This window comes from Neovison vison, chromosome 6, assembly GCF_020171115.1.
Source record: "Neovison vison isolate M4711 chromosome 6, ASM_NN_V1, whole genome shotgun sequence".
In the NCBI taxonomy this organism is placed as follows: domain Eukaryota; kingdom Metazoa; phylum Chordata; class Mammalia; order Carnivora; family Mustelidae; genus Neogale; species Neogale vison.
In genome coordinates, this window is record NC_058096.1 from 185,332,101 (window position 1) to 185,354,261 (window position 22,161).

The 22,161-nt window shown below is 42.1% G+C and overlaps 1 protein-coding gene across 2 annotated transcripts; it reads left to right on the top strand.

Moving 5' to 3' along the window:
* Window positions 1–278: 278 nt before the first annotated feature.
* Window positions 279–15,485, top strand: PROK2 (prokineticin 2). Of its 2 annotated transcripts, XM_044255239.1 has the most exons (4): window positions 279–374; window positions 3,988–4,113; window positions 12,483–12,542; window positions 13,864–15,485. In XM_044255239.1, the coding sequence occupies exons 1-4, from the start codon at window positions 279–281 to the stop codon at window positions 13,966–13,968; spliced, it is 387 nt and encodes a 128-aa protein (XP_044111174.1). In that variant the 3' UTR covers window positions 13,969–15,485. The 2 variants fall into 2 exon arrangements, with proteins under 2 accessions (XP_044111174.1, XP_044111175.1); XM_044255240.1 differs by lacking the exon at window positions 12,483–12,542.
* The last annotated feature ends 6,676 nt before the right edge of the window (window positions 15,486–22,161 follow it).

Consider the following 22,161-nt stretch of genomic DNA (forward strand, 5'->3'; position numbering starts at 1 on the left):
GAGCCGCGCGCCGGCACGTGCTCGTCCCGGGGACGCCGGGCCGGGGTGGGCGCGCGTGTGCGCGTGGGGGCGTGGGGTGTGTACCCGCGCCGTGCCCCCCGCGCGTGCTGCCGGGCGGGCGCCGGCGTGAGTCACGGCGGGGCTCGCCTTTATAACGGCCCGGAGGCTCGCGCCAGCCGCCCGCCAGTCCGCTCTCCCGCCGCTCCGCGCTCCAGCGAGCGCGCCCCGGCCCCGCGCCCCCAACGGCCCCCCAACCGCCGCGTAGTCCCGAGGGCGCCATGAGGGGCCCGCGCTGCGCCCCGCTGTTGCTCCTGCTGCTGCTGTCGCCTCTGCTGCTCATACCCCCCGCCGGGGACGCCGCCGTCATCACCGGGGTAAGCAGCCCTGGGCGCACCTGTCCGCCCGGGATGCGCGCCCGCGCTGCGCCCCGGGGGTCTTGGGAGGGGAGCGGCTCGGGGAGGGTCGCCCCGGGCGGGGACATCTGCCCCAGGTGCTCTTTGGCGCTCTGGGAGAGGTGCCGTACTCCAAACGCAGCGGACGGCCCGGGATCTTAGGTGCGCTATGGAAGAAAAAGTGACCAAAGTGTCACCCACCTCCTTTATCACCACCTTCTCCCCCTTGCTTCCCTCTTAGAACCCTGCAAGCTCTCTCCTCGAGTTTGATCTGTTTTTCTGTTAAGCTGAAAGAAGTTTGCTTTTAGAGTCTTCTCTAGCACTTCTCCTAGGCGTTCCAACCTCGAACCGTAAAATTTGGGAGGCCCTTTCTGAAATGCACAGGGGGCAAGACGAGTATCTCCCATTCCTGAGACTTAACCCTCTGGTCAAGGAGTTTGCTCCCCTTGCACCCTCCACAGAAACCCCTTGAAATAACTTGGTCCGAGGCCCTGTGTATGTTTTGAAAAGCAATGTGGGCGCTTCCTTCTGGTTTCCAGAGGGTACCCCCCCACCCCCCAGCTTCTTGAGGTTTTCCTTGTAAAATTTTTCCATTTCCAATTCCTGATAAAACACCACTAGGGCTCGGGCATAATTATGGAGTAGGTTACAATGTAGATGTTTGTTTCAACTTAGTGTAGTTGTCCTCATCATTTCTGAAAGTAGGAACTGAGTCAGTTCTCTCATATTCTCACCAACAATTTTCTGTGTGGCTCTGAAGGATGAGTTTACCGTAGTCTACTTTGCATCAACAATGCAAAATCCCTACCATTTCCTGATTGCTCAACTGCTTTACTCTTTTAATTTTTTTTAAAAGATTTTATTTATTTATTTGGCAGAGAGAGACAGCGAGAGAGGGAATACAAGCAGAGAGTGTAAGAGAGGGGGAAGCAGACTCCCAGCTGAACAGGGAGCCCAAAGCAGGGCTTGATCCCAGAACCCTGGGATCATGACCTCAGCTGAAGGCAGACACTTAAGGATAGAGCCACCCAGGTGCCCCTGCTTTACTCTTTTATCTTTTTTTTTTTTTAAGTCTTAAATTATTTTACACCTTCATTAAATTACCTAAATTATCTAAGTGCACATTATAGGATTTTAAATAAAACTTACATGTTTGAATTGATGATACATAATGAAATATTGAAGTTTGAGGGAAATCTGTCCTGGTCTTGAGAAAATAAAAGTTCCATAGTCTCCCAAATGAGTTCATAGATTTATAGCATCTTGAAAGCCCTTGTACAATAACAGTATTTGGTGATATCCAATAGGATTATAAGCATTGTGATATTTATTAAAATAGTTAGAAGTTTTTTGAAAGTGTATTTGAATAGCTTTGTCATTCAGTCAGTGTGGTTGAAAAAAACTTTTTACAGGTCTTTCTGATATAAGAGTTGGAACATGATTGGTTTTTTTCTCCCACTCTTCCCCTGCTGGCTCATTTTAAATTTCTGCTAATCCTCTGAGCCGAGAATTCCTTTGCAATATAAGTATCTTTTTGTTCCATTCACAGGACAACACTATTTGAATAGATCTGCAATGGGTTAAGAATGAAGGGCATTAGGAAACAGCAGTCTAATTAAAATTATATAAACCTATGCATTTCTTTGTAAATATTGCCAAGAAGTGAAGTTTTTTGTTACAAAAGTGAAATTTTATCATATGGGGTATTTATCTCTTAGAGAGGCTTAGAGTGGACTTCTATGAGCGGTTTTTGTTGTTTTAACTCAGTGTAACCAAAAGAGAATTTTTTAAAAATTCCTCTAAGCAATGTAACAATAAAGAAACGTATTTATGTCTTCACAACAGGAACCATATGGAGCCAAATGAAAAACTTGGTAACTTATCATCCTCAGGATGTTAAATATCCAAGTGATTGACCGAATTTTGGAAAAATTTTGGCTGGATTTTTATTGTCTTTTAAAAAGGGCTAGTGGGGCCTCTGAATTCCAGGTCTTGAGCATCTGTTGACAGAAAATACTGCCTGAAACCTCCACCTTAAATATTTACCTTTTTTGGTAATAGGTGTAGCTATTTTGAAATTGATTTATGTTCCACATAGATTTGTTAAAACCATATTGGAAAAGATCACATACTGAACTTCTCATTTACAAATTGTCATGGCCACGTATACATGTCTCTGGCATACAGCTAAAAATTGGAAAATGGAAATGTTTGGATGTTTTCCTCTGAATGTTCTAACACCCCAAGGTAAAAATTGGAGTTTTGTCCACACAGTCATTTTAAATAGGCTGAGAAAAAAACTCTAATGAAGGAAATAAATCATCCTTAGAGTAGGATGGCTGATAATTTTAAACGAAAAAACAGTGAAAGAGGGTGAGCCCATATACTTATGTTTCGAGACTTGTGGCTGGCCCCCAAACTTTAAAGGAGAAAAGCCTTGAAGGAATGTTTTAGTTGTTTCCAATAAATATAAAAAATTTATATTTTTGTCTAAATTATAGACTTTTTAGTTTCTTATATATATAGTACAGCACGTTTTTACCTTATCACTAGCAAAACAGATCATTAACATACCATTCAAACAAAGCATCCTATTTTTTTGTTGGTTCTAGGAAGGAACAATAGTTCTTCAGATCTATTTTCATGCAAATAAATTCAGACAGCATTATTTATTTCTATTTAGAGTATAAAAACTCCTCTATAGTGGATTCTTTAATTATTTGTATTTACAATTTTTATATTGAGAACAGATGCCTCGAGTAACCGTTGTTAAGAATTGCATCTGTCATTTGAATTTCTAAATCTGATTAATCTTAAAGGATAGTTCAACTGATTTTGTAATGTACACATGTGTATACCTTAAGCCAATAATTTCCTTTTTGCAGGTTACTCACCTGAAAACAAAACAAAACAGTAACCTAAGGCAAAAACCTTGGTTTGTCCATTCCCTACCTATGAAATTTCTTTTTTTAAAGAGGAAATGTGAAAATCAAGCCAGTGGTTTGAGAAACATCAAGTCTCATGAACCAGAATGCAAATATATTTGAAAGGAAAAATGAGCATTTTTAAAATTTACATCAATACCTTTGTGGGTCTGGAGCATTTCGTGCCAGATTTGGAGACCATTTAAATCCCTTTAAAAATGAATGAATAAATAAATAAATAAGTCCTTTTTAAAAATTGGGCCCAATGTATTCTGCGGTTAATAGTCATAAAATCTTGTGATTCGAATTATGTAGTTCCTAATGGCCATGTGTGGTATAAGACTAATCCAGACTTGTTTTTCAAACTCAAAGCCAATTCAGCCACAAAACACTAGAAAAAGAGGTGATTTTCTGTGTGTTTATTTAAGATTTTCGTAATGTGTGGGCCATTCTTCAGGCCATTTTTTTTTAAACTAGGAAAATCTCTTCTGTTCAGATTTTATGGTAAATATGTGCAAGCAAATGAAGATTACAGTTCTTTTTTATATGTGTGATTATTAAAATCCTAGTGGTTGGAGATATAAAGAGCATTTTTGACTGCTAATTTTAGATTTCCTCAGCCAGAGTCTTGCCCGCCATCTACATTTATCTGTTTGTTTGTTACATTTCAGGCCTGCGACAAGGACCCCCAGTGTGCCGGAGGCATGTGCTGTGCTGTTAGTATCTGGGTTAAGAGCATAAGGATTTGCACACCTATGGGCAAAGTGGGAGACAGCTGCCATCCGCTGACTCGTAAAGTTAGTACATACATTCGTATTCACGGTGGTTCTCTTACGTTGTGGTAACTGAACTCCCAGCAAGGCCTGTAGGACATGAAATCCAGGGTGTTGTGCTTGAAATTGTAGAAGATGGCAATGGAAAACTCCCTCCTCTCCCCTCCCACTTTAAAGAACTGGGTCCTCTACCATCGTTACTCTAGTGAATCATTTTCATAAACTTGATGTCATGACATTGGCAACTTTTCAGAAAAATAATTTCAAACACGGGAATTTGCCTAGAAGAGATTTAGGACAAAAATACACGTGTGTAGTACAGTGTATGCTTCTCTGCCAAAATCGGAGTACAGAAGTTCTTGAAAAGACTTTTCGTATCAGACCCACTGATAAGGCAGAAGTAAATAATTGTGTTTTGTTTCTTGCAGAAAATTGTGCATGATCTAGTTATCCTTGTATCCTAATTTAAAAGTCCTTTATTTTCACTCCATCTGTGCAGGACACTGTTCATAATCGTAGAGGTTAATGATACTTAATTTTCCAACTTCTTCAGTTATCTAACAGCTCAGTGTCCCAATGACCTAAACAACACTTTTGAACCATTTTGGCAAGGAGCAGCATGACCCGACGTAGGCAGGATTGGATGGTGCTTTTGAGGTGGGATGGCAGACGCTCCTGCCCACGAGGCCCGTCAGCCACATCACTTCAGGAAGCGGGGTGGGTGAGAGGCAGAAGGGAGTAGAAAGGTGTGTGGAGCTTGGAGAGTCTTGGCCGTTCTGAATCAAAACTTGAAAACAGTGGGATCTCAGTAAGATGCCCCAGGGACAGCCAGGTGGTGGTGCCTTGCTCCCCTAGCGCCACCTCCTGGTTTTACCCAGCAACAAAGGGAAGTCAGGAGCCGTAGAAGGGCCGTCCGGGGCCAGGTGGCTTGTTGGAGGCAGAGCTGCGTGTGTCCGCAGCCTTCTCTCCTGTTTAAAATAGATGGAATGTTTGCAAAGTAGTCTGCCTTCTGGACTCTGCTTTCCACCTTTTTTTTTCCCCACATGTGGTTTAGGGTGGACAGCTGTAGTAGAGCCCACCATGTTCACTGTCCTTGACAGTTGTGGGTGACAGTTACTGTTTGGACTTCTCAGAGTGAAGGTAATGAAGTAAATGGGCTTCTGTTGAGCTCTGAGGGCTGTAATAGGAACCCCACTTGTTTGGGTTGCTCTGAAGACTGAGTTTGGCTTTCCTGTGGTTTCCTTGAGAAATACTTCCTGTTCCATTTAGACCATCCCTCCCCGTGGCTTCACTGTCATTGTCACATGTGACATGCACCTCTTATTTTTGGCCACTTTCAGACAGGAAAGGTTGTAAACTGTTAGTGGTCTGTCTCAATGCCTGACTCCCGGAGAAGAGGTGACACCAGCCCAGCCACCTTGGGCACTGATGGCACTTTTGCCCTCACCTTTACCAAGTGCAAGTCAACTTTTGTATATTGGAGCCACTGTCCTTGAAAAGTTTCCTCTCGGTCTTTTAAGAATGTTGTGGTTTTTGTGCAGTATACCCTTCCACTCCCTGCATACCAGAATTGTGCAGCCTTTTTGCTAAAACAAGTGAATACTGACACATTCTATGCAACTGTTCTTTGCCATAGCAAAGTGCAGTTGTCCCTTGTGGAGGACTGTGACATCCCAGACACCCTGCCCTAAATATTGTATATGAGTTTCTCGTTTCACACAATGAGCCCGTGAGGCACACTTGTTTCCTGCACATTCTGCATTCAACCACGATAAGCCTCAGAGGGACTCAGTGACAGGCTGAGGTCACCAGGTGAGAGGGCACACAGCAGCATGGGACTTTGTGTCTGGCTGGTGCTCCCCTGGTTGTGGGGTGTTAGTCCCCATACTCTCCCACCATCCTGAAAGTGGGTTTACCTGAACACTTTACCAAAGCTGGTTGGTGTGGGATGAGAAACAATGGTTCCTCTTGGGAATTTGTCACATCCCACAGTTCTGATGAGTTTTCCAAATCTGAGGTATTTTAATAAGAGAACCAAATTCTCTTTCCCTGGTGCCTGAATAACTTCCAGTTCAGGTATATGAAGTGCAAGGTCATATCCGAGAGTAAGCAATACCATTCTTTTCCTGGAAACCCAGGTACACCTCTACACCTTTGTTTTTTAGTCACGGTTTTAATAACGAAGTCTTTAATAACAAGTTATGGTTTTCATAGTAGAATTAAGTGATAAAAGAACTAAAGGACTAAAAAAGAGGAAGGTTTTAATGTCAGCTCTTAAATATTCCCCTATTCAGATACCCATTTGGAAAGTGTTTCTAGAACTCAGTTTTATACCTTTTCCTACTGGGTACTTTTCTGTCTTAAAAATACATTTTCATATGTCATTTCTATTTTTTTTTTTTTTTTAAAGATTTTTTTATTTATTTATTTGAGAGAGACAGTGAGAGAGAGCATGAGCGAGGAGAAGGTCAGAGAGCGAAGCAGACTCCCCATGGAGCTGGGAGCCTGATGTGGGACTCGATCCCGGGACTCCAGGATCACGCCCTGAGCCGAAGGCAGTCGTCCAACCAACTGCGCCACCCAGGCGTCCCTGTCATTTCTATTTTTAAACTGGGTCCTGGGGTTGTTACTTGTTCTGGGTGAAATTAACTTATCCTGGTAAAAATCTAGTTACTTCCAGATTATCTCTCTGCTATATTCTATTCAACACAACCTGAGAAAAGAAATTTTTGTAAATGTGTCCTAGTGAATGTAACATATAGTATTCAACTTCTAACTATAGTTTGATGGTTCATCAGTGAACAGTAAAAGTATAGACATTGCATAGAAAATTCTATTTTAATATGTGTTCATTCCTTTCTTTTTTCTTCCTTTTTTTTTAAAGGGGGATTGTGGTTACAGGGCTTGGTGTTTTAAAAACACAAGACTATGAATAAGTCAAGACTACACCTGTTTAAATTTTAAACTTTCCATTCTGGCTTGACTGAGTCATAGCCACAAATGTCTGTTTATTTTGATAAAGTGAGTAATATTTGATGAATGAAATTGCAGACTACAGGTAGGAATTGATAGTCACAGAGTTCAGTTTACTATTTTATTTGAGATACATCCACTAATTTGTGGAGTTTACAGTGACTGCTAGGCTATACCTTTATAATTGTACAGTTTTTAAATTTACATTTGATAATTGAAAAGTAGAATAAAAGACCAGTTTACCTAAGAAGAACAGGATGTAGGTTTTCCAAACACATTTTTAGTCAAATAAAATTCTTAACATATATTCATTTTTAATACTTAGGGATGAATTACTGAATCATGTCTGCAAGGAATATTTTGTATTTAAAAATCACACTATTTTAATATTTCTATTAAAACTTTTCAGAGTTTACAAAGATTGGCTATTTCCATCCCATTTTGATTACTGCTTGGCTTTGGAAGTTTATAATTATGTATACTTTTATTTTTATTGCTTATTAGTTTATAATTTTCTTCAATTTAAAGAACTGCGTTTCCTCCCCCAAAATTGCTTTTGCTTCACTTTTTTTTTTTAAGATTTTATTTATTTATTTGACAGAGATCACAAGTAGGCAGAGAGAGAGAGAGGGAAGCAGGCTGCTCCCTGCTGAGCAGAGAGCCCAATGCAGGACTCGATCCAAGGACCCTGAGATCATGACCTGAGCCAAAGGCAGTGGCTTAACTCACTGAGCCACCCAGGCGCCCTTTTGCTTCACTTTTTATGTTAACATTTTTAGTATCAGTTTTACTTTTTGTTTTCTGGTATGCTTTTTTTTTTTTTTAAGCTATACTTTAAGATTTGACCAATGTATTTTCCTTTTCTGAAAAAAAAATTTGAAATTAAAACCTGGGATTTGTCTTTGTTAAAAACAAACAAACAAAGGGGCGCCTGGGTGGCTCAGTGGATTAAAGCCTCTGCCTTCAGTTCAGGTCATGATCCCAGGATTCTAGGATCGAGCCCGCATCCGGCTCTCTGCTCAACGGGGAGCCTACTTCCCCCTCTCTCTCTCTGTGTCCACCTCTCTGCCTACTTGTGAAACTCTTAAAAAAAAAAAATAGATTTAAAATTATTAGCTGTTTCTGTCTTAAAAAAAAAAAGATTTTAAAAATTATTAGCTGTTTTTGTCTTAGTTCCAACCAATGATGAAACATTGTAAACATACTTCCAGGATAAAGTATAACCTTAAAAAATATTAATTAAAATATGACTAATATAACGACAGAATTTAGTGGAAGCTGGGTGGATGAAAGCCCAATATGTTAATTTCCTCATCTTTCCTACCACACAGCTCAAGAGCCATTATCTGCATTTTCTCTCTTGGGGCAGCATCCCTGCTGTGAGTACAAGTTCCTTGTCAGAGAGACTCAGGGGACATAAATACACTTCAGTGTAATACGGTTTCTCAGCCTGGGAACTTGACGGTATGGGCCTGACAGCTCTTGGTGGTAGGGACAAGCCTATGTATCAGAGAATGTTCAGCAGCATCCCTGGCCTCTACCACATGATGCCAGTAGTCTCCCTCTCTCAGTTGTGACAACCAACCATGTCCGCAGACTATGATAGAAGTCCCCATGATGGTTTGGGGCATGGACCTTGCCCTAATTGAGCACCCCTGGCCAAACATTACATTGGCTTTGCCTCACAGGACACAGTGTAGGAGACGAAGCAGCATCATTGCATTGGGAGCTTAGCAGCTACTGAAACCCACAGCTTGGCTTGCCCTCTCTTCCACACAGGATACTTGTACCTGCCCCACTTGAGAGCTAAAGTGGGGGAGGGGAGGCTCCCCTTGACTCACAGAAGCTACCACCCTTACTCTTGCAAATATTTTGCACCTCTCTAGACCCAGAGGCTCAGACCTGCAAACCAACAGCTTCTCCAATCCAACTCGAGTTCCGCACAACCCACAAGGCTGACCCCCCTTATTCCCTGTTTTTCTTTACTCTTGCTGAGGACGCAGAGCAGTGGGAGGCCAGATCCCATGGTAATCCTCTATGCACAAGAAGATAAATCATTACATCTTTTAGGGTTGTATGAATATATAATTATTCCAAAAATATTGGAAGAAACATTTTATTTTATTTTATTTTATTTTTCCAATTTATTTATTTTCAGAAAAACAGTATTCATTATTTTTTCACCACACCCAGTGCTCCATGCAAGCTGTGCCCTCTATAATACCCACCACCTGGTACCCCAACCTCCCACACCCCCCCCCACTTCAAACCCCTCAGATTGTTTTTCAGAGTCCATATGGAAGAAACATTTTAAGAATTGACCGAATTAAAATACATTGGCGACCCTCCCAGTTATCAAAGCTGGAAATTGTGAGAGAGGGACAGGAACTGTGAGACCTTTAGTTTGTATTTGATGTGCCATCATGCTATTTGAAATTTTTTAAACTGTGTACTTATCGATAAAAGTTATGGTAACAAAACTGGCATTCTTTAAAATAAAATTGTCGTTTTTTTATTGAGGTAAAATTGGTATATAAATTATATAAGTTTCAGGTATGCAACATTGTAATTTGACATCTGTCTGAAGTACAAAGTGATCACCATCCTTCACTATTCAGTTGACCCCCTTCACTCATTTTCCTACCCCAAACCTCCTTCCCACAAGGGACCAGCGCTTTCTATGTGACATGACCAGCCTTTTCTATATCTCTTTCTTTAGCAAAGTTGACTCTGTTTTGAGAGAAATCACAAACAATATGTGTGTTTTGGGTCAGTACTGTCTTCTCATTACAAGTGCTGCCGATGGCTAGGAGTCATGCCTTGTGGAAAGCACTGCAGGTCCGACCTCGGTTTCGTTGAGAATCTGCTGTTTAGCATTCTGGGCTTGTGGAAATGCTGGAGTGAGTTGATTCTAAAATAAACCGTCAAGTTGGGACTGAACGGTTGGCTCCTGGGCTCTGTGCCTCTCCTGTGTCTTTTCTTGTGTCTCTGGCTATTAGACGCCTATCGACTTTGTCACGCAACATGTGTAGAACTAGGGGATGCCTGTGTGGCTCCGTCGGTTAAATGTCTGCCTTCCCCTCAGGCCATGAGGGATCCAACCCTGAGCCAGGCCCCCTGCTCAGTGGGGAGCCTGCTTCTCCTCCTCCTCCCAGCTGGCGTGTGCCTGGGCGCACGGGCGTGCTCTCTCTCTCTCTCTCTCTCACTCACTATCTCTATTGCTATCTCTCTCTCTCAAATAAATAAATAAATAAAATCTTCAAGAAGAAAAATATGTGTAAAGCTAGAAATGAAGGGGCCAGTGGGGAAATTGCCAAGCGTATCCCATCAGAAGTGCTGCCCTTTGTCAGTAGGGGCTCGGCGGGAGAAGGAGAGGAGGAAAACTGCTATGAGCAGGCACAGACGAAAAGGCTTGGCAGGGGGAGAGACACGGAGCAGATCTGGCAAAGGGGGAGTGGGCTTAAGAAGAAAAAAGAAGGGACGCCTGGGTGGCTCAGTTGGTTAAGCAGCTGCCTTCGGCTCAGGTCATGATCCCAGGGTTCGGGGATCGAGTCCCGCATCGGGCTCCTTGCTCAGCAGGGAGCCTGCTTCTCCCTCTGCCTCTGTCTGCCTGTGCTCACTCGCTCTCTCTCCCTCTGTCTCTGACAAATAAATAAATAAATAAATCTTAAAAAAAAAAAAAAAAGAACAGGGCTGCAAGGTATAAAGATCCCTGCAGGACAGTGGGATCACAATGTCAAGGTTGTTGGGGCAGATCTGGGCTGAGGCCCATAGTACCTTGTCACCTTCAATAAGAAAAAGGAAAATGCGTGATATTTTTGAAAGGATCACAGAGACCTATGACCTTGGGAGCACGTTGCTTAGGGTGCTCCCTAAGCCCTAGAACCTATATCCTGGAACTATCCCCAGGAAGGCCCTCTGCGTCTTTGGCTTCACGTGAGTCCTTCTCTGTGAGTTTGGTGGCGTGGGTCACTTTGGGCCTGCTCAGTGCCGGGCAGTGGTGAATGGAGTGAGGAGAAGCCACAGTACCTGGGAAGGACACCCCTCTGCCTTTAGGCAGAGCATGTCTGGGGAGATGGGAGGGGTCACCGACGGGATAGGCTTTTAACAAGTATTCACTTAAGCGTCTCCTCTGTGTCACAGGCTAAGTGCCATGTGTTCTCAAATGATATGTCCTTTCCTCAAAGAGCCTGGAGTTGGGGGAATAGTGGTATTTGAGAAAAGAGCAAAATCTGGAAGAAAGTGGGGGTGGATTTGGTGATGACAGGTTCCCTTTCAGCTGGGTGACCTCAGTCAGCCGTGTCACTTCACCTCAAGAGGAAGCCACTTAGCTTGGGTCAAAAAAAAGGCAAAAAGCTAGCGTACAGGTTTGGTGTGACGTTCATGCACGATGCCTCATGAAGCCTGGGTCTGGCTGGCCACCACTGTCATTTTTCTTTGCAACTGTTTTCAAAGGACTAGGAATGCACATAACAGACCAGAGAGCACCTGTGGTGCCTTGGGGTCCATGTCACTGGACGGCAGGTACCCCAAGGGGCTTCTTTGGTGCTTAAACTATCCTCCTGGTCCTCTGTCTTCTGTCACTACAATTCACGCCACATAATGGGCCCAGGCCTTTCCTGTTTTGTTCTCACTGTCTCTTTAGCACGTGACATAAGGCCTGGTAGGTCGGGGACAGTAAATGTCTGTGGAGTGGGCAGATGAAGGAAAGCTGCTTGGTGTAATCTGTGTGTAGCAGTTTGACGCGGTCATTATAGTTACACCTCACTCAGGTCAGGCTCCTTTAGCTCGGATGTTGCTGCCTCTGTTCATTTTTCTCCACATCAGCATCGTTGGCCCTTTGGGCTGGAGAGGTCTTCTTGTTGGGGTGGCCATCCTGTGCGTTGAAGGCTGTCTAGCTGCACCCCAGGCCTCCACCCACCACTCATGCTCCTTCCCCAGGTTGTGACAAGCAAAAGTGTCTCTGGATACCACCTGATGTCCTCTGGGGGAGGGGGTGGGGTCACCCCCAGCTGCCCATGAAGTGGTCTTAGGTGTGACACAATGAAGCTCTCAAAAACTCAGGGCTAGAGCAGATCCAAGAGGTCCAGGGTTGGGACTTCTCCTGCTGTCCCCTTGTAATCGCCTGAGCCAGTGCAGCTGGGCCCACCTCCTCCAACACATTCTCAGGGCCCACAAATGAGCCAACCATCCACGTGCCCCTGCCACACACAGTGACAGAACCATTCTGAGCATGAGTCTGAGGGGCGTGGAGGGCAGGCAGGCACCGTCACCAGAGCCTTGACAATAAGGCCCTTGTCAAAAGGCAGAGGAGCCTGGGGTGTCTCTGCCGCTTCTCCACGTGCATATCAACCCCACCTGTGGCTTCCCTCTCTTCCTTTTGTATTTATTGACCTCCGTCATTTCCCTGGTCCTTCCAGAACCATTTTGGAAATGGAAGGCAGGAAAGAAGGAGGAAGAGAAGAAAAAAGAAAAAGGAGGTAAGAGGAACATGAGCACGGTGTCCGCCCAAAGATAGTGTCCAGTGTACTGAGCCCTGACCACGGTTTGGACTACCGTACAGTTGAGTCTGTCCTCTTAGTTCAGCCCCAAAATAAGGTTAGAATGGTTCTGTCACAGTCTGCAGACAATTTTTTTTTTTTAACTAACAAAGGAATTATTTTAAAGGCATCTGGAAGATGCGTCTCGGGCTTTCTCATTAGGACAGATAATTGGTATGGGCTGACCTCTCTTGGTGGCATAGACTAGGAAATACACGGGAATGATAGAAAGCAGACAAAAAGCAGCATAGCTGGGAAACAGACAGGATGCATTTCTCTGCCCTGTGTAAACCGTAGAAGGATCCCTGAGGAATGAGTATCTGATAGCTTGCCTCTCTCAACTTATCCTGGACCAGAGTAATTTGCTGTCCCATTTCATTGACTAACTATTGCCTCCATGCCTGGGGAAAATCTCTACCTCTAACTTCCCAAGGAGGCAGAGTCTCAAGAGGGCACCATCCCCAGGGCAGAGAATGAATTTTGTTCTTTGCCTCTGGAACATAGATGTACTTTGAGGGACTCCGCTGGCCCTGAGACAGAGAACCATGATGCTGGTTGCTGGTTGACCCCCTCAACCCTGCTTCACTGGTGGCATAGGCAAGACTCAGAAATAGCACTTGGATGCCTCTTAGGATGAAGCCAGCCTTTCTCTGCTGGCTCTCCCTGGGCCGGGGTTTAGTCTGTTGCTTTTCTGTGACTCAGGCTTTCCTCCTTCCCTAGTTTCCCTTTTGCTCCTCCCCTACCCACACTGCTCAGAATTCTGACCCCTCCTGCCATCTGTGTGCAAATGTGTGAGTTTATATATTGCTTGTTTTCAGTGACTCCATATTTACTCATTATAATATCATTGTGGTCATACCCTTAATGTCATGCCCTCCTTAAGGAGCTTATTAATAGGATGCTATAAAGAGAATTAAAATGAAGAAGTAAAAGGCAGCATAGCTTGGTGGTTAAAAGCTTGGTCTCTCTGGTCCAGCTGCCAGCCAAGCTTCAAGGTCTGCATCTGTGAGCTTGGGCAGCTTGCTGATCTCACTGTGTCTCAGTCTTTCACCTGTAAAATGGGTATAATAAAAGCATTTGTCATCTTCACAGAATGGTTGTGGGATGAAAAAAGGATAATAAAGTGCAAAGCGTATTGTTTGATTAAGCGTTCCAGGTAACGCTAGCTGTTCTTATTCAAAGAGATTTCTCAAGAATCAGGTTTTTTGGTTGTGTTTTTTAACATTTCCTGCTCTGACTCAGTTTTCTTCTTCTGTCTTAGGTTCCATTTTTTGGGCGGAGAATGCATCACACGTGTCCATGTATGCCGGGCTTAGCCTGTTTACGGACTTCATTTAATCGATTTATTTGTTTAGCCCGAAAGTAATCACTTGAGAGTAGAAACTTTAAATGTGAACAGCTACATGATGTCTGTAAAGTCTATTTACTTGTGATTGTGCCAAACAAATAATATGCCAGAAAGAAATGCTGTTGCTTCCTCGGCTATCCAAGTAACATTTCTATCTTTGATGTTTAAATGACTTTTTTTTTTAATTGAAAGCGGATTTTAATTTTGGATATGAATATAAAGTGCGGGGCATTATGGAACCAGTTCTCATTTTCCCGTCTGTGTTTTGATTTGGCTGGGCTCTTTTAATGCCAATAACTCACCTATTTTCACAGAAATGAGAAGAATAAGAATTTGATATTCTGTCACAGGAAATTTTTTTTTCTTAAACCCTCTCCCACCAGCCCTGCCCAACACGCGCACACACACACACACACACACACACACTGGGGTCTCTTTTCTCTCTTCAAAGAATTTTAAGGCTCTCACTTTATTTTTCACCATTTCCCTCACCAGTCCTCTAGCCTTTGAAAGTGGGGAGCAGGGTTGTTCCACAGACTCTCATTTGCTCGTAGAATCACTGTTGAGACTCGAGCTTTTTGCCTGATACTTAAACAGTGAAGGCTGTGCAGTTGAACTAGACGCTCCAGACTTCTAGATGGAGTAGAGGTTGGAGTGCTTCCAAACTTTCACAGAACCTGTCCATGCGACAAGACTTCGAGTCCAGTGTGTGACAGGTGTGAGTGAGTCCAGAGGGAAGGGAAAGTCAAGTTAGTCCATATATTTAGATTTGGGTTGGTTTAAAAAAAACTAAAAACTTCTCCAATACGACATTACATTTATTTATCTTTCTCTTTATGAAGTTTTTTTTTTTGAAGTCTCACAGAGATGTTCCAGAAAATGCCACTTGAAGAGGAAGTATTGATTTTAATCTGGCATAACCCCCGTTACTATTTTAAAATCGGTATTAAGTTGTAATTTAAACTTCATTTGTAACCAGAAGATCTCTTATAATGGATTACCTGACATTCTGCCATGTGTACCTATATCAATATTGCCGTGTAAAAATTCTGTATCAGAATAATGACAGTATTGTATATCATTTGATTTATTTTAATATTATATCCTTATTTTTGTCACTGTTGTCGTCAGTTTTTATTAAAAGCAGCTTTCTCTTAGCTCGCATTCTAAAATGGGCAAAGACCTCCCAACGCTGGGCAGATGGCACTCATAGGACCTGCTTGTCACTCACTTTCCATACAGGAAAGTTCTGTTCGCGTGAATCTTAAGGTCATAAAAAAACAATGTGTAAATCAGTAAGATTTGGGAACATGAAGGAAGATTGTGACGTGCTAAGCTGGCTGTAACAGGAATGCACTCCTGTGATGTCACTGTTGATTCAGCAAATCATGACCCAGAGTTTATCACGAGCCACTAGGCAGGAGGCTAGGTGCTAGCCGAACAGTGATGAAGAACCTTGAAAAACCCCACCAAGTATTGTAAATGGAATCAATGTCGCAAATAAACAACTTATGAAATGTGTTTAACTGACTAAACTTGACCATGCTAATCTACTGACTGTTGCAAAAAAAAAGAAAAGAAAAAGAAAAATTTGTCCATTTTGTAGTTACTGATTCAGCCAAGGCTGACAGCTGCACGTTGTGTGTAACTTTACCCTTGGGGCTAATGTGTCCTGTAAATGTATGGGATTTTGCTGTACTCATTACCATACCTGGGCATAGAAGTATTATTTTTGGTTCAGTTTCCTATGTGTGCAAGAAGCCTTCCTCAGTGAGTCTGTTGGAAAAAACACCGACTTCAGCAAGTGGAATTACAGATAAAGAAACGTATTGCAGCTGTTGGGCTAAATGTCGCCTTCATATAAGGGTTGAGACACCCTTTTTCATAAATTGTAAACACTTGATTGGATCAATCATCCATTTTCCCCCAAGTAAAAAAAAATCGAACAAACTCATAAAATTTTAGTTTTACAAATACCAATTCAATTTTAAAAAATGACTACAAAAATGTAGACCATAGGACACAGCCAGGACAAGGAATGTAAAGTGTATGTGGGAAACAGAACCGTGTCTCCTGACTTGCTCGCCGCCATTCAGAGAAAAACAGAACTTCATCATTTGGTATCTCTGCTCTGGGTTATTATTTTTATTGGGGAATAACTCCTACAACTTTATTTGGTTAGTACTCTTTTTAGCTTGTGACCGAAGTTAGCACTTTTCAAATAATTATTTCAAAAAACTTCATGTTCCATGGAAATTTTTTAAGATAAATGCATGCAAAGCACACAAAGTCTTGCACTATAAAGACTGTGGTACTGTTTCTTCCCATCCCCAGGATGCCTTCTCACTGAAGTTGGCCAGATCTCACAGGCCAGAATGTCTGCAAGGAAAGGCAAAGTGAGAATTTACATAAGAAGTTGTTAAAGTCAGCAATCTACTTTTTGATGTAAATATTGTGAATGGATTCTATCCATTCTAAGACAGAAATAGATCTGCCAGCACCAGCCAAATTCAGGTGGACCTTTAGATTCCTTTACAAACATTGACTTTCATGAAAACTGTCAATTCTGACTTCAACCTCTTTCTTTTTTTTTTGATTTAAGCATCACTTTTTTTTTTTTTTTAACCATTGAAGAGTTTGTGCCACAACTATTTCCTTACAGACCCTCTTATCTAACTGAAGACCTTCATCCTTCCCAGCGTTTCAGTGTTGTTCTCTGGTCGGAGCTCTACAAATTCAGTCAGTCCAGGGAGAGATCACACATGTAAGCCAATTTTCTTCTTCATTTGTTTTAATATCAGAAATTTCATCCCACTCAGAATTTCCTAACCTCAGTTTTTGAGAGGATTAAATTTGAGGACCATTTTGATTTTAAAAACGAGATTTTTGGGCGCCTGGGTGGCTCAGTGGGTTAAGCTGCTGCCTTCGGCTCAGGTCATGATCCCAGGGCCCTGGGATCGAGTCCCGCATCGGGCTCTCTGCTCAGCAGGGAGCCTGCTTCCTCCTCTCTCTCTGCCTGCCTCTCTGCCTACTTGTGATCTCTCTCTGTCAAATAAATAAATAAAATCTTAAAAAAAAAAAAACGAGATTTTTTTTTTTTTTTTTGGTAGCTACTTATTTGATTCTCAGGTGCACCCATGATTGAGAGCCACTGAGAAAGGATAAAGAAATATGCTTCTATAGGAAAGCTACTGCTCCCCTGGGACACCCTTTGGCAAGACAACTTTCTAGTCAGATTAGAAGTAGCTAATTGTCTTGTCTTTTCTTGCCACCCTCAGAAGTTCCCATGATCCTTAAGCGTAAATGAATCGTTTGGGGGATTTTTCCCCCCACCACGACTTTCTGGAAGGATAATAACAGAAGGGTCCCGTGGGAGAGTTTTAGCTGCAGTTTCATAGCTCATTTGAGGAGTCTATTCAAAGTTTCTTGGAATTAGATGAGGGAAGCAGGCTGGATGCAGCCTAGCTGGTCCCTGGGCTCCGGACTAGCCCCGAGGCAGGGCATGGAGCCATGGATCGCTTCCTCCAGGCAAACCCTCCCAGGTGACCGTTTTCCCAGCTGGCCCCTCTGCCAGCCCCACTTTCCAATATCTCTCCAGATTTCATTCCATCTTACAGGACCCATAAATCATCCCAGTGCTCAAGAAAATCCAATGTTGCAGCAAATTGTAAATGAGTAACTCCCATTAGTAAGCATTTAAGTAAAACTTATATATGCCACAAGAGAGTAAAAGCCAGAAAGTGGAAAATCATGATGTGAACCTGATTTCTGATGATAAAAGCATGGTCTCATCTATATCACATGCATACATGTGTCTACGTCGTTCTTCATCCCTATGAAGGAGCCCTGGGGCCCCCACTCATGAATTGTGCTGGCCAGGCAAGACCATGGCCTGCCCCCCGGAACGGCAGCTGGAAGGGATGTTTCCAGACATCCACTCACTTTAGTGGAGATTTCTGGACACCGACACTACAGACATTCTGGGCCAGGCCATTTTTTGTTCTGAGGGATAAACCTTATAGGCTGTTGGGCAGCACGCTTGACCCTTACCCACCAAATGCCAGTAGTTCCCCTGAGCTGTCACACCCCAAAATGCCTCTAGACTTTACCAAGTGAATGTGTCGGGGTAGATAGTGCCCCTGTGAGAGCTACTGGTTTAGTCTAAGACATTTTCCATCTGCTCGTATAAATATTTAAAAAAAAAAAATTTTTTTTTTTTTAAATTTGACAGAGACACAGGAAGAGAGGGAACACAAATTTGCAAAGTGGGAGAGGGAGAAGCAGGCCTCCCAGTGAGTAGGGAGCCCAATGCAGGGCTCAATCCCAGGACCTTGGGATCATGACCTGATGAGCCCAAGGCAGCTACCTAACGACTGAGCCATCCAGGGGCCCCTAAATTTTGTTTCAGTATCAAACAAAATTTGAGATGACGGTATTAAAAGATAAGTTAAACCTCCAAGTGGGGCTCTACAAAATAGGTCTGCTGAAAATAAAGTATCATTTGTATTCAAAGTCATGAAAAGGTAAACACTGGATACATTTTAATAGCCAACCAAAGAACTCTCAGTTGTACATCAGCTCTGTACAGTTTACTGTTGCAAGGAAGCCATTTTTTATAAGCCACTCTTTAAAGCTTAAGGCAAAGGCTCACATAAAATAACCTCAGTCACAGATGAGAGATATCACAGCTTTATAGTGCACTTTTGAGCAAATTTCCACATTGTTTAAATCCAGATTTTCACTGTCTTGAGTAAAATGTGATACAATTTGTGAAAAACGTTTCTGTTGCAGAAACTCAGAAGCTTTACAAGAAGTTGGAGAAGACTGTGTTTTTGTATTGTTAGATCTGAATAGCTATTGGTAAGCTTCCCAAATTGAGTTTTCTCAGTGTGACGGGGAATGGACCTGTTCCCTATAGGTGGGGCTGAGGCTGGCTTGAGTGTATGTGGCTCATCCAGGCAAAACAAAAACTTTTTTTTTTTTTAAGATTTTATTTATTTGACAGAGAGAGAGACAGCGAGAGAGGGATCACAAGCAGAGGGAGGGGGTGAGGGAGAAGCAGGCTTCACGCAGAGCAGAGAGCCCCAATAAGATGCGGGGCTCCATCCCAGGACCCTGGGTCATGACCCAAGCTGAAGGCAGACACTTACGGCTTAACACTTAATGACTGAGACACCCAGGCGCCTCCAAACCAAAAACTTTTTATTATGGAAATATTTAGACATAAAAGTAAGCAACCTAAGAAAATGCGTAAATCCATTTCCTGCTCCCACTAAAATATGTCTAAAATATGTCATCTACCCATGGATTAAGAAATTTTGGAGACAGGGAACACCACTGAGGTCCATCACAGCTGTAAATTTTCTTAGGATGTTTAAGTGAATTTTAATCTCACCAAGAGGTGCTAGATAAAAACTTTAAATGACAAACTTTCAGTGAACAAAGCTGTTTTTTCAAGTAGCAAAAAGTAAAATAATATGCCATTAGCAGGAGACTAATTATGCCTTTGTATAATTGTGTTCCTTTCAATAGAGGCAGGTTATTAAATATATATCTAAAGGTGTTTAATTCTAATATCTTTATAAAACTTATAAGGTAACTTAGAAATTTAAAAAAATCTTTTGTCAGACCACATGTCACCATACTCATAAAGGATTAGAACAATTATGCAAATCAAACTCTAGAAATAGCTCCGGGTATCCCATAATTCCTCAAGATAGATATGCTAATTAAATGGCTCGTGACTGTGGGTTGAAAAAATTACACACTGTACAGTTTCACTCTTTATGTCACTCTGCCGAATACCTGGGACAGGGCTTCCTCCTTATCTCCTCTCCTTCTGCCTCTTCTACGAAGCATACCACCAGGCAAATTGGTCAGTACTCAGGAAACACATGGGAGAAACACATGGAGGAATAAAAGGGGAAAAAATAAATATGTTGCATGAAAAAGACAAGGAAAATTTTCATTTACATTTCATGATCTCCAGAGAATATTCTGTAAGGCATGTATTAAGTCAGCATTGAAACTTTGATAATTTTTCAAAGCCTTTTGAAATTGCAGCACATCTATATTTCAAGAAAATGAAACCGTTTATTACACTTTGCAGGTTCCAAGACAAGTCCTAACCAAAAAACAGTATGTGCTTCTCAGATATCATAACCGGGCAGAAAATAAGATTTCCCATCCTAAAAGGCTACACAGGCTGGCATAATTCAGGTAATAGAAATGAATCAGGTAAATTTTAAAACATACACTTAACCAATAGTTTGCATGTTCTCCACCTAGCGTAGGCTGGCCACTTAAATCTTAATTTATAAATGACTAAATTATTCCTCCTAGAAGCCAAATAATAATAACCTTAATGTACCTGTCTGTCTAATGTTACCAAGAAGTAAGGGAATTGCATTTATGCCTTGACATTGCAACTTAAAATAGTTTTACCTGTTTTCACTGTGTAATTTGAGGTGACTTCAAGACTTGGGACTTGTGCATATAAATTTCAAGCTGTTTATCTGACATGACTGCAACCAGGACACAGCGTGGGTTAAATCCCTACTAAGTCTCTCCCCCTCCCTTATCCTTGACCCAAAGCACAAAATGCCCTTTTCTGTGGGGTAAACCTGCTTCTCTTTCTTCTTTTGGGAGGGTAGTGGAGTGGTCTTCTTAAAGACTATCTGTTTGATTTCTATTAAGTTCTGACTCTTCTAACCAATAATGTCTTTGCTGACTCTCCTTGAGGCAAGATTTTGTGTAACAAACTTCATTAAAATGGCTACATGCTTTACTAGCACTTGAATATTTGAAGAGAAGTGTAATAGAAAATGCTGAGGAGAGAATTAGGTGGTTTTATTGCATTAGAGAGATTTACTTTATTTTTTATTTTTTTAAGGTTTTTTCTTTTATTATTATTTTTTTAATCCAAGGCAGAGAGAGAGGGAGTGAGTGCACACAAGCAGGGAGGGAGATCCAGAGGGAGAAGGAGAAGCAGACTCCTCTCTGAGCAGGGACCCTGACCAGGGGCTTGATCTCAGGACCCTGAGATCATGACCTGAGCCAGAGGCAGATACTTATCCAGGCAGATGCCTAATGAACTGAGCCCCCAGATTCCCCTAGAGGGATTCACTTTAAAAATGGACACCAGAGGGGGGAAGATGTGGGAGTGAGAAGGTAACTTAAGAACATGAGAGGAGGGGGAACGTGGAAACTGGGCAATTTTTGTTCCAGTCTTTTGGTTCTTTCTGCTTTCCTCACTTGGGTAACCAAAGTGTTCTAGCATTTTAGCCTGTCTCAGACAATTTGATTATGATGTCTGATCTCCTCATTATCCCCAAGCTTTCTATCTAGATCTCGCTTTGGGCATATATTATGTTCTGACTTGATTTGTGGTTTGGGGCATGTGTGCCAGGTTTCTCCACTTAGCTTGCTAACTCATTAGCAAGAGAACTAGAACTTCCATACCCCTGTGTCCTCCTGCACTGCCAACAGAAACTGCCTTATTAGCTTACAATACCTATTGATTACTGTAGATGGATTCATTCAAGTGGTTTTCCATTTCTTGTAACTAGATTTATTAAATAGAAATCTTAAACATACACTGATCAAAACCAGGTATATTTTTAATCTCCCAGATTTATTTCATTCTAAGAAATCAAGTGAAATCTACTTTCTCCAGAGACAGGTTAATTTAACAGTTAACAACAGGCTGAATGACCTGATAGTTGGAAAGAGTGATTAAATAAGTCCTTTTTTTTTTTAACTTTGCAAATACGGCTCCAAGATATCTAGCATACCCATCAAAGGAGTGGAGGGAGTTGAATATTTTAAGTATTGTTGCAGTTAACTATTATTTCAAAAACCAACAATATTAGTGCTTAAAGCACTGAATACTAACTAGTGCCTGAAGCAATAGTAGTATTTATTTCAAGACCAGAGTCTGTAGATATGAGGTTGCTTGTTTGGTTAGGTAGCTCAACAATGTTAAGACAGATGCCTGTTCTTTTTATCTTTCTGGTCTACTACCTTCACTGTGTCAACAGTATCTTTTCTCATGGCTGCAAGATGGCTGCTGTGGCTCCAAGCGTCTAATCCTCACCAAAACATCCCAAAAGAAAGGAAGCAATGGGGGTGGGGGAAAACAAGAGAGTTCTATTCATGGGCTGAGTTGGACCCCAAAAGTCTTGCCTAAGTTGAAAAAAAGGTATAAGGAAC

Bases quoted from the DNA above. Each gene is read 5' to 3' on its own strand.
- PROK2 (XM_044255239.1), top strand. From the start codon at position 279: ATGAGGGGCCCGCGCTGCGCCCCGCTGTTGCTCCTGCTGCTGCTGTCG. The intron at 375-3,987 runs GTAAGCAGCCCT...GTTACATTTCAG, and splicing joins ACGCCGCCGTCATCACCGGG to GCCTGCGACAAGGACCCCCA. The intron at 4,114-12,482 runs GTTAGTACATAC...TGGTCCTTCCAG, and splicing joins GCCATCCGCTGACTCGTAAA to AACCATTTTGGAAATGGAAG.